The sequence below is a fragment of the Ranitomeya variabilis genome, chromosome 6 (genome assembly GCF_051348905.1).
Source record: "Ranitomeya variabilis isolate aRanVar5 chromosome 6, aRanVar5.hap1, whole genome shotgun sequence".
Lineage (NCBI taxonomy): Eukaryota > Metazoa > Chordata > Amphibia > Anura > Dendrobatidae > Ranitomeya > Ranitomeya variabilis.
The window spans coordinates 488,497,248-488,510,414 of NC_135237.1; the positions used below are offsets into that span (position 1 = coordinate 488,497,248).

Genomic DNA, 13,167 nt, shown 5'->3' on the forward strand with positions numbered 1-13,167 from the left:
CGCAGGGCCGCCGCGTGCGGGTTTCCACGCATAGTGGAGACAGGATTTCATCAAATCTCCTCCACTATGCAGGAACATCTGGACGCTGCTTGTTTGACGCTGCAGCGCTGCGCAGCGTCAAACAAGCAGCGTTTCCTGAACGTGGAAACATACCCTAATAGGCTCAATGCACCACTGTCCTGAAGTGTGTGTCCCCGATACTGTTGTATGAGGCAGCCTCTGCAGCATTGCAAGTGGAGCTGAAACTGGACGGGATCGCTGAAGCACACTGATAGCTCCTAATCCTTCAGCCCCACTGAGCTCCTCATATACCAGAATCGAAAATGAGTGATGAGCGAATATACTCGTTACTCGAGATTTCCCGAGCACGCTCGGGGGTCCTCAGAGTATTTTTTAGTGCTCGGAGATTTAGTTTTCATTGCAGCAGCTGAATAATTTACATCTGATAGCCAGCATAAGTACATGTGGGGATTCTCTAGCAACCAGGCAACCCCCACATGTACTTATGCTGGCTAGTAGCTGTTAAATCATTCAGCTGCGGTGAAGAAAACTAAATCTCTGAGCACAACCAAATACTCGGAGGACACCCGAGCATGCTGGGGAAATCTCAAGTAACGAGTATATTCGCTCATCACTATCGAAAATCCATAGTTCAGGCCAGCAGCGAAAAGATCCTGCTGGTCTGAACTATCACTCAGACAGGAGTACAGTGCTTACAAGCTCTACAGGAAAGAGCTTGTCAGCACTGCACACGTTCGCCTTCAGATGCTAAACAATAGTTAGTGGTTGGTCCCTATAGAGACAAGCAATGAACTAAAAATATAATTGTTAATATCAGGAAAACAAGGGGAGAGGAAGATTCTAATAAAAAAATAAAACAAACTATAGCCATCTAAGATAGGAACAACCCTTCAAACATTGGATTTAATCACACAGATATCAATAGGACTAGAATCAAGATTTCCAAATGAACTACTTTCTAATTGTCTACTAAGACTATAATTTACAGAAGATTTTTGGAAGCAAAACCTACACATTGTAAAACATACATAAAGAGTCCTTGGACTTTACATAATTTATTAAAGAAGAACCTGTCACCATTTTCTACCCTAATCATAGAGGAGAGGGCAAGATCCCTAAATCACAGTATTCGTGCCCCTTGTGTATTCCTCAGATTAGTCTATGAAGGCAACTGGGGTTCAAAAATCTCTACTGCTGCATATAGACATCCAGACCACACCGCTCATTAGGAATATGGCTTTTAAACAAATCCCATGACATAATAAATTTTATTAATAAAAAAAAGGTTGTGAAGTCAACAATTTAACCCACTAAATACCTATATGTTTGGTGATCATGTGCTATCTCTGTATACAGTAGGATAAAGAGCTGATTGAAGCATTAAAGAAGCTTCAACATGGTGGTCATCACTTCCGACAGTCATCAGTATCTTGCTTTAGGTTCTGATTAGTTGCTATGACAGCTGAGGACCTTCTGAAGGCCTCTGTTCCTGCCATGTAAAACCTTCCATGAAGCCCATGCTGTGGCAGGAAGCCATAGGAGACCAGTAATTTTGCAATACTAAAGTATGTATTGTATGGGTGATCAAACCATCGAAGGTTCCAGTAAAAATAGAAAAAAATCTGCTCGCCCATCAGAAGATCTGAGGCATCGAGACATGTACTGCTACAAGGGAAATAATGGAGAAGAAGAAAGGACATCCAGCTTCTGAGTTTTCATTTAAAAAACAATATTCATTGAACTTGTCTAAAACATGTTTACTAGATTTTTATTCATGGTATTGGCTTTTGTGGCTTTACTATTATTCAATAAGTATTGGTTTGTAAATGAAGATTCAGAAGCTGAAATTCCTACTTTTCCATTGTAGGTTCAAATACTAATTAAAAATATAAATAACAAAAACATCAAAAATATAAAAGCTTAAATGATCTCCTTTTACCCAAAATAAAAAAGTAAAATGATAAAAATAATCAACATATTTCTTATTGCTGAGTGCATGATCAGCTGAACTAAAAAAAGTTTATTCTATACGGTGCATGCATAAAAGAAAAAAATCAAAACCCCCGAATTTAAATTTTTGGTTGCTCAGCTTGCTTATGTTAATTTCATAAAGTAATAAAATGGTGGCAGGTCCTCTTTAATAAGTGAGAAGCTTATTCAATTAGAAGCACAAGGCTAATACGCTTAAGTCATCATGACCACATTCCCACATAGTGGGTATTATTCTGCTTTTTAAACATTCATGTAAAAGACAAACATGAAAAAACTTTCAGTTGCACTCGTCATCAAATGTACAGTGTGTCTGTAAAGTCATGGTGCACTTTTGCCCAGTCACTGGAAAGCAACAAAAAACGATAGAAATGTGAAATCTGCTCCAAATAAAAGAAAAACTCTGCCAGTTTCATAACTATTCAGTGCAGTTCGATGTGGGCTCTGTTTGTTGTCCTACACACATCCAAACAATAGTGAAGTTCTTGCCACACACGGGTAAGGACGTCTGGTGTAACAGTGAATAACGTTTGTGATTCTCTGTGTTAAGTGATTAATGTCATTGATACATTCAATGTACACCTGTTGCTTCACATAACCCCAAAAGTAAAAGTCTAAGGCTGGTTTCACACTTGCGTTTTTGAACGCATGCGTTTTTTTAAAAAAACGCATGGTGCAAAAACGCATGTAAACGCATGTAAACGCTGCGTTTTTTTGACGCATGCGTTAAACGCGTGTGTCCAAAAAACGCAGCGTTTACACGCGTTTACATGCGTTTTTGCATGCGTTTGCGTTTTTTTAACATTTTTCCAAAAAAAAAAAAAATAAATAAAAAAAAACCCAGACACAACCAATGGGAATAGAGAGGGCGTATATGATTGTCTCTCAATATATTGACCCTAGGGGAACAGAAATTTTCAGAGCTTGCTACTGTTTCCGGTGTCACGATGGATCTTTCTATGGATAACTTTTATTTCAAACTGGAGTTCAGCTTCAAGATTTTCATTGCCTGTGTTTTTGCTTGGGAGCAAGACCGAAACCGCCAAAGATGGAGAAGGAGACAGCGTCGGCGTTTTTGGAGGCACCCCATCATTGAAGTGCGTGAGAGCCGTGGAGCATATCACACGCTCTATGCGGAGCTGAATGCCAACCCGGAGAAATTCCAGGATTATACCAGAATGTCTCAAGATTCTTTCCGGGATTTACTGGCTCGTGTTGAAGGATCCATAAGGCGACAGGACACACGGCTCCGTAGAGCGATTCCACCTGAGGAACGTCTGTTAGTGACATTACGGTACGTTCCTAAACTAAACCAATGACCGTCAACTTTGTTGTTATGACATGTTTTCTATGTTTTTTTTTTTTTTATTTTTTTTTTTTTTTTAAAACACACCATTAGAACCGATTTTTAATTTTTTTTGTTTTTGTTTCTTTTTCTTCTAGATTTCTTGCCACAGGAGAGAGTTTATCTTCCCTGCACTTCCAATATCGCCTTGGAATCTCAACCCTCTCCGGAATTGTTGTGGACACCTGTCGTGCGTTATGGAATGCACTCCGTGAGGAGTTTATACCCGTACCCACCGTGGACATGTGGCGGGAAATTTCAACTACATTTTTGAACGTGTGTGATTTCCCAAACTGTTTAGGGGCGGTGGATGGAAAGCACATCCGCATTGTCAAACCGGCCAGAACCGGATCTGAGTTTTATAATTATAAAAAATATTTTTCGGTAGTGCTTATGGCAATAGCGGATGCGGAGTGTCGCTTCATCGCCGTGGATATTGGAGCTTTTGGCCGTGGCAATGATTCCCAAACCTTCAAGAGCTCGGATATGGGCCGTCGGTTGTATGGCAACAATTTTAATTTTCCCCCTCCACAGCCTCTCCCCAACACTCAAGGCCCACCGCTGCCATTTGTTATGGTTGGGGATGAGGCCTTCCAAATGTGTGAAAATCTCCTGAAGCCCTATTCTAGTAGGGACTTGGACCACACTAGAAGAATATTCAACTACAGACTGACCAGGGCCAGAAGAACCGTAGAGTGCAGCTTTGGCATTCTTGTTGCTAAATGGCGCATTCTTGCAACAGCCATCAATCTAAAAGTGGAAACAGTGGACGAGGTGGTCAAAGCCTGTGTGGTGCTACACAATTATATAATGGCTAAGGAGCGACCCCACATTGAACTTGATGAACCTGTTGCACACCCATTGCCTGATTTTCAGCATCACCCGATGCGGTCAACTGCAGCCGTTGGTCTTATGCGGGACCAATTTGCGGCCTATTTTGTGTCCGATATTGGACGTGTGTCATGGCAGGACAATGTTGTTTAAATGTCCTGTTGTATGTTTATGTTTACCAATTATTAAACACTGATAAACATTTTTCTAATTAATAAACTTTTTTGTGTTCACCATGTCTAATATCTTTTTCCTGTCTAAACAAAGGTTGACCAAAGATGGGCAGTAGATATGTATATCATATTTTGTAATCCAAAACCAGGAGTGGGTGATAGTTGTTGAGGTAATAAATTTTAAATTTTTCATCGTAATTTACCTATGTTGCACTCCCTATTTTGGTTTTCAAAGAATGATATAAACCACGGGCCCCATACTTATAATAATGGTACAAAATTTTTAATTATTTTTATTTATTAATTCTAATATTGTTGACGTCATTGCGTCAAGACTGTCACGGTCTCTATATCCATCAAGTCAAGTGTAAGCAATAATAAATTCATGATAAACATATACATGATCATGAATTCACAATTTCTTACACCTGGCCTGGTGAGCATAGATATGTAGAGTGTGAGAACACTTGTCCCATCTGTTTGACAACCATTGTCACATAATGAGCTATATAGAATATGGTGAATATACAAGGCAGTAATCAACTTAATCGGTCAGGTATATATTTTGACATATGACCGTTTCAGTTAATTTCTGAACTTGATTTCCACCATTTTCTCTTTGTACAGTGACACTACACTAGGTACAAAAAAAAAAGAGTATGGAAATAAATACTATTTTTTTGGCCAACTCATATCTGTATACTAAAGAAACACATATAGATGTTGTCTTGTATTTTATACTACTGGAGATATGTGTAGGCCAAAAGAATAAGTGTGTGATGAAGTTTATTGGTGTGTATTGAGAGAGGTGATAGACACAATAAACCAAACATAATTTTTTCAAATAAACTTTTTTTTTATTGAGGAAAAAGAAAACAAATTTATTTTTTGGTACCGCGCCGGGTTGAACCACGCCGGCTTGGGGTTGAGTAACGTAACTGGGGGGTATTCAGAACTGAAGCCTGGCTCACCATGGAGGAGGCAGAGGTGGCAGGAGAATGGGCAACAAAACTTGAAGGGTCTGGAAGTTCGGGGATGGGGCTTAAAACATGAGGGGCTTGAGACACACTGGAATGTTGAGACACATCGGTAGGTGATGGGGGAGGAATAATCAAAGTTTTTTGTTTTTTATGCGTTTTGCCAGTTTTACGTTGGGTTTTCCGGGTTGGGGGAAGTCTTCTTGGGCTATGTTGTACAGTGTGGGCGGGAGACACGTCAGGACCCGGCTCCACACAGTCAGTCTCCATTGTGGAGCGCTCGGCAATGTCTGAGTCCAATGGGGGGAAAGATAAACTCACGCCTGGGTCCTGGTGCCTCGTTGGGGGTGGGGAAACAAAAACCCTTCCAGGATCCTGGTGCCTCGTTGGGGGGGGGGGGGAAACAAATCCCATAACAGTGTCCTGCTGCATTGCTGGTGGGGGGGAACATAAAGCCATGGATGTGTCCTGCTGCATCAGGGTGGGTCCTGCCTGGAAAGGTATGGCTTGGTCGTGCTGCATCATGGGGGGCCCGGTGCGATACGCCATGGATGGGTCCTGCTGCATCGGGGGGTTTCCTGCCAGGAAAGCAACGCCTCGGTCCTGCTGCATCGGGGTGGGTCCGGTCCGGTATGCAACGCCTCGGTCCTGCTGCATCGGGGTGGGTCCGGTCCGGTATGCAACGCCTCGGTCCTGCTGCATCGGGGTGGGTCCGGTCCGGTATGCCAGGCCTCGGTCCTGCTGCATCTGGGGTGGGCCGGTCCGATATTGCATGGATGGGTCCTGCTGCATCGGGAGGGTGCCGGCCCGATAAGCCATGCCAGGGTCCTGCGTCCTCGTGGTGTCAGCGGAGGAGGTCCAAGCCGGAGCAGCGGTCGTCACGGTGGTGGCGGTGGGATGTCCAACAGCACTCGTCATCGTGTTGGCGCTGTAGTGGAGTACACCTGTAGAGGGAATAGAGGTGGCCGTGCAGTGGTATGCAGCAGAGGTAGGAATAGTGTTTACTTGTGACAGTGACGGCACAGTTGGATAGGCCGCCACATTACGACTCTGACTCTGCTGCATAGCCTGCACAAAAGCAACATTGCAGGCCTGCATCACACTCAGCTGGAGATCAGGGCTAAGGTGTTCCGACATGCCCTCTAGGATTTGATTGAAAAAATGCTGAGCTGGCTTATTGAGGTCGGCTTTCAATTGATCAACGCTTTTGGCGACATCCTGGATGCGGCAATTTAAGAGATTATGGTTCGCATCCATTCTGTCACCTAAAGCCTTGATAGCATCATGTAAAACCGAGCTCAAGTGTAAAAACTCGGGCATGAGGGACCTATCCGAAGCCCTCTGTCGCTGCCGGGATGAGCCCGCCAAAATGGGTGCAGCGAAAGAGGACTGCGAAAGGGGAAGACCTGATGGGCCAGCCCCCTGGTCTCCAGTGAGTGTGGAAGACCCACCTGGTGCTGCGCTGCTGGATGGCTGGGACGGGTCCGTGGCTTCCGGCTGAAGGACCGCTCCAGCACCTGTGGCGACAGTCGTGCAGTGTGTGCTGTGAAAAAACAAAACAGAAAATTAATACCAAACTACAACAAGACGGTACATCCTGTGGAATTAAAAGTGACAGATTATGTCAATGCAATACAACCGGAGGCATGTGAGAAATACTTACGTTCTCATGAGAAGGACCGGTCTCAGGAAGGCCAACACACGGTGGTATTTGTAGAGCCGGTGCCTTGCTCCGGAACCACTAGCTGCACTCTTCTCTGCACGTAGGTCACAGTTGAAGCGGTCCTTCATGGAACGCCAACGTGTCCTTACTTTTTCCACTGTGAAATAACAATAAAATATAATGGTCAGAATAAGAACTTTTGGCCGTGCTCTTGTGACTGTGTGTGATGACAGAAACTACGAAAAGTTTCTTTCATCACACACAGTCAAGAGAGCATGGCCAAGGTCTGTTGCTTCACACTACCGTGCAATACTTACCAAATGCATTACGGACCCGTGGCGTGGAATTCTCCCAGCCATCCCACAACGCTTGGGCCACCTCACTCCACAAACGACGGAGAACACTATTGACGGCGTGCTGTTTATCCCGGCTGTCCCACAACGGGACTCGCTCCTGGACCAGACTGATCAGCAGGTCATTATCAATCCGGTCGTCGTCCCGTTGTGAAACCTAAAATTAAAACAAAATCATTTAAGTTTGCTCAACCACATTTGTAAAAAATAAGACACGAAGATGAGAAAGGGCAGGAATATGAAAGACAACTTTCAGAAAAGGATGATATAAGAAATATGTATAGAAAAACAAGGGTACAGAAAGGAAGTTAAAAGAATATTACAATAAGGACAGTCTGCCTGGTATACATACCCGCTGCCGTCTTCCACCTGGACCTTGACTCCGCTGCTCAGTACCTCTCTGTCCCTCTGTTGAAGTGCTCTATAAAATAAAAAAAAAAAAATTGCCTCATGTGTCGATGTGACAGTCAATACTTACCAAGCTGACGTACAAAAAACATACCTCGCTCACGTGATCCACTTCTGATTGACGTGGCTGGAACTCCTCATCAGACGAGGAAACCGGAGAAGACATTCTGATGCGTGTTGAAAGAAAAAAAATAGAAGAAATTAGGAGATGTAGATCCAAAAAATTGAAAATGAATGCATTGGCTAGGATATACTCACATTGCTCTGTGTCTTGTCCAAGAATGCGTCCGGGCAGGGTGCTGTCTTCTTTGGAGTCTGATGAGAAGTGACCAGAAACTTCCCCCCACCTTCCCTTTATAACCTTGCTGCTATGGGTGAGTCTTATCAGTGTCTAGACATCTTTATCTACAGTTAATTCAGTGGTGCCAAAAAAAACGCATGCGTCAAAAAAACGCATGCAAACGCATGCAAACGCATGTAAAAAAAACGCATGCGTCTCCATTGACTCCAATGCATTTTTTTGTCCAAAAAAAACGCATGTAAACGCATGCGTTTTTTTAGGAAAAAAAAACGCCCCTCAAAATACTACAAGTTGCATTTTATAAAATGAACGCATGCAGTTAAAAAACGCATGCGTTCACAAACGCGTGCAAACGCGTACACCAAAAAACGCATGCGTTTTCAATGTTAAATATAGGGGGAAAAAACGCATGCGTTTTTTTGGTAAAAAACGCAGCGTTCAAAAACGCAAGTGTGAAAGCAGCCTAAGGGCGTCCGATCTGGGGATTGTGGTGGCCATGGCTTGACAGATCCCTTGCCTATCCACCGCCGGGGGAATGTTCTATCCAGAAACTCACAAGCAATGGTGGTGTAGTGTGGAGGAGCGCTGTCCTGCTGAAAAATGACACCTTCTGGAAATTGTGGCACTGCATACAATTCCAACATGTCAAGATACGTGTTTGCCGTCACAGACTGCTCCGTGAAAAAAAATGGGCCTATCACCTTATCATGCATCAGGCCACACCACACGTTCACTTTAGGGGTGTTACGTTCGTACTCAACTTAGGCATGAGGATGTTCGGCAGCCCATATTCGGACATTATGGCGATGAACATGTCCACAGATATGGAAGGTCGCCTCATTGCTAAACACAATCTTCTGCAAACATGTTGCATCATTGTCGATCTCATGAAGCATATCTGTAGCAAACGCGCATCGTTTGGGTCTATCCACCGGTGTGATAGCGTGCAACAGCCGCAATTTGTACCCCGTAAAACGCACGCACAGATTTTTTTTTGGGCTCCTTAGGAGGCTATCCCGTATAGCCTCTACAGAATCGTCACTGACTGATGGCCTACTAGAATGGGGTTTCTCCACCAAACTGCTGATTTCCTTCAACTGCTTATCCCACCGAGTAATGTTATTCCTATGTGGTGGCACTTTGTTATAAGCGGATTTTACTGCAATTTTACACCTGCGGTTTTCTATTGGAGCAGGTGTAAAACCGCTGCGGAATCCGCAGAAAGAAGTGACATGCTGCGGAATGTAAACCGCTGCATTTCCGCGCATTTTTTCTGCAGCATGGGCACAGCGTTTTCTGTTTCCCATAGGTTTACATTGTAATGTAAACTCATGGGAAACTGCTGCGGACCGGCAGCTGCGGAAACGCTGCGGATCCGCAGCAAAATCCGCATCTTGTGCACATAGCCTTAATGTGCTGATATTCACGTAGCACTTTGGTCACGGATTCGAATTTAGTGAGCCACACAACATACTGAACTTTCCTCTGTACCCTCTATATCTTGACTGCCATGGAAATCCACACAGCTGGCATAAGCTTGTGGCTGCATGATGTCACAGACTTGGCAGTGTATTAATCAGAATTCAGTTTATCAGGGGTTAATCTGACTGGGGCTCAGCAACAGCTTAAAGGAGTTTGTATTGTTTGATTGGTTCTTGTTATCTCTCCTCATGAACAGGTCTGATATGATTGGGCCAGAGAAAGGGCGCCAAAATGTAAACTATAAATAGATCCTGTGACTGGTCAAAAGTGCACCATGACTTTACGGACACACTGTAGATATCTGTATTTAGATTACCAGATATCCTAATTCTATATTTCCCAACACTATTGGCTTACCCATCACCACATCATGTTAGTTTATCTAATTTATCCATATTCCACAGCACTTCCCAGACACCGTCATCACTCACTGTCCCCAGTGGGGCTCACAATCTGAATGCTTTAGAAATATGTATTTGGAGTGTGGGAGAATACCCACGGGAACATCTAGATGTTAACCTTGGGCAGATTTGATCCCAGGACCCCATCGTGGCATGGTATAAGGGCTAGCAATTGAGCCGCCATGCTTCCATATCTTGACTTTAGGTTTATAGCAGATTCTATAGAACTTTAGTTTTAGGATCCAGGAGACCTGTACTACTTGGTCTTTGGTCTCTGATGCAGAGATCTTTGAAGGAATCAACAGTTACGTATGATCAGACTATGAAGAGTTTGGATCACATAATGAAGAAGCAGGCTCAAATCTTTTGGATCATATACTGTATTTCTCTATCCATGCCCACATTTTGAAGAAAGCGGGCAGCTACCATTAGATGCACTGTATTCTCCTGCAGTATCTAAGTCTATGGATTTATTTGTACATAGACTTATATTTAGGCTACATTCACATGTCCATGTGCACATTCCATCTATGTGTTGCGTTTAGAGGAACTGATGCAACTGGAAGTAAAGGGGTCAAATTAGTCATTAAAAAGTCTGTCTGGGTTCCATTTTGCGTTAGAATGGAAGAAAAAGTACAACATCCAGAACTATTTCTTCGGCTCTAAAAACGAATGTAACATTTAATCCAGACAAACCCTAGAATAATGGATGGGGGCCCTCTGCCACCATTTGCAACCGTAATGGTAATGCAACCAAACCATTTTGCTCTAAACAGAACAGGCACATATAATATACTAGATGGTGGCCCGATTCTAACGCATCGGGTATACAAGCAGACATGTGAACATTACAGATTCACAACTGCAGATTACAAAATATGAGCGTTGTCCTCAACTAACTATAAAGCACCAATATAAAAGATATGAAATAAATATTAAAATTGCTAAATCACAGATACATACAGTAGACTTGTTTGTTCCTAACAACCAAAATCAGTCCCTTGCATTTTCAAAGCTTGCAACAAAAATTCTGAGAAAAGTATTTACAACATGGATTTATCGCATGCTTGTTTCACAAAAACATACTAGATTTTTTTTGCATTGGAACTAACCGTTTAATGTGTATGGGGTCCTCCGTAAGTTTCCTAGACGTGATGTTGAGGTAAAGAAGGATGTGACAATTGAGTTTCAATTTTCAATCATTTTACTCTTATATTAGCTGCCACCAAGGGTTTCTGGCAACGGCTTGTTTCCCTCTATTTATTTAAACCATGCTTGGCCAAGTATTTGGAGAGGGGTCTAAAGTCTATCTTATATACATTTGATATGAACTTAAATGTAATTTATGTTAAAGACTACCATTTGTTGGGGTAGACCCACAATAATAACTCCATTTCTTTTATTAGGGAAAATAGACATAATGAAAGGGGTAGTCATTTTTCTCATTATATTATTGAGTTGGGGAAATGATTTAGTAGCACTTGCTGATATACAAGTATTACAGGTTCTCCTCCCGAACTTGTGTATTTGTTAGCATACCCTTCTTCAGAGTCTTTACAGCCTTTCAATGCTGGACGAGTATCTTCACCAGATATAGTAGATCCCTACGACAAAATAAACATAAAACTAGAAGTATCAAGTCTATAAATGCCTGACCGGGCCAGCATATTCATCAGGCAGGGTAATGTTCTACTCTGAGTGATGAAGAAACTAAAATAAAAAAACTAAACTGGACTATAAGCTGGTGTATGTGCAAAGCATAAGAGTAAATTCACACTGTGGCCATTTGATAGACAAACCCCCCCCCAAAAAAAAATAAAAATGAGCATATACCCTACAGCAAGATAATCAGTGAAGGTAATTGTACATGTAGATAACAAAGGGTACTTAGTTAACACTATTTTGATAAAGAAACAAGCATAAAAGCCATCCCAATAACGTGAAGGTTTACCCATGGGAATGGTCCTAACTTGTCTCCATTATTAAAACCTTATCATGTGACAAATTACGACAATGTGAATAAAGTCAGAGCAGGACAAGGCCAGACAGACACCTATTAATGGGAAGCTATACAGAGGCTCAGAAAGAGGAGCCCTGCTACTTTGATCAAAAAAGCATAAAAGCCATTGGACCAACATCAAGGTATACCCATAGGATATATGCTGATTTTTACTTGTTTTTCTTGGATTTTGTCTATGAAATGGCTATTCTGAATCATCATTACATTTGACTATGGGGTTAGTAATAGGGGTGTCTTATAGATGCCTTTCCATTCCTAACTCCTGGGATTGATGTGAGCTGACATCAACCCCAATACTATTACCTCACTTGTCACTTCATCAGGACCAAGTGGGAAGAGTGGAGTCTAAGCACCAGAATCTAATGGATGCACCGTTTCTGGGGTGGCAGAGTGTTGTGAATTCCGCTCTTGGGCTCCCTCCGGTGGTTGTAAGTGGCACTTTTGTGAGTTCTGCTCTTGGGCTCCCTCCGGTGGATTTAAGTGGAACTGCTGCTCCTTGGATTTAGCAGTCAGCAGCTGCTTCCACTGATCGTCTATTCTGGCTCAGCTATTTATCCTGGCTCTATCCTTCAGCTAGTGCCAGTTGTCAATGGTTCCTGCTTGGATTCACATCTCTCTTGGATTTCCCTGATATTCTGACCAGTTCAGCAAAGATAAGTCCTTGCTTTGTTCTTTTGCTTTCCACTTGTTGTGGACTTAATCGTTCAGCACATTCTATGTTTTTTTTCTAGTCCAGCTTGTCAGTATGGATTTATTCAGTTAAGCTGGAAGCTCTGGGAAGCAGATTTACCCTCCGCACCTTTAGTCAGGTGTGGAGATTTTTGTAAACTCTGTGGTGGATTTTTCTAGTTTTTAATACTGACCGCACAGCATTCTGTCCTGTTCTATCTATCTAGCTAGATTGGCCTCCTTTGCTACATCCTAGTTTCATTCTGTGTATGTCATTTCCCTCTCCACTCACAGTCAATATTTGTGGGGGGCTGTCTGTCCTTTGGGAATTTTCTCTGAGGCAAGATAGCTTTCCTGTTTCTATCTTTAGGGGTAGTTAGTCCTCCGGCTGTGATGAGGTGTCTAGGGAGTGACAGGAACATCCCATGGCTACTTCTAGTGTTGTGTTAAGCTCAGGAACTGCGGTCAGTACAGGTACTACCTCCTCCAGAGCACGTCCCATGTTGCTCCTAAACCACCAGTTCATAACAGTAC

The 13,167-nt window shown here is 42.8% G+C and overlaps 1 protein-coding gene across 1 annotated transcript; it reads right to left on the minus strand.

Moving 5' to 3' along the window:
* Positions 1-5,026: 5,026 nt before the first annotated feature.
* On the minus strand, positions 5,027-8,128 carry LOC143782818 (uncharacterized). The gene is made up of 5 exons (XM_077270700.1): positions 7,855-8,128; positions 7,705-7,773; positions 7,317-7,509; positions 7,000-7,156; positions 5,027-6,879 (listed from the first exon to the last, which is right to left on the minus strand). Exons 1-5 carry the CDS (start codon positions 7,924-7,926, stop codon positions 5,241-5,243), a joined length of 2,130 nt encoding a protein of 709 aa, XP_077126815.1. The 5' UTR covers positions 7,927-8,128; the 3' UTR covers positions 5,027-5,240.
* Positions 8,129-13,167: the final 5,039 nt, after the last annotated feature.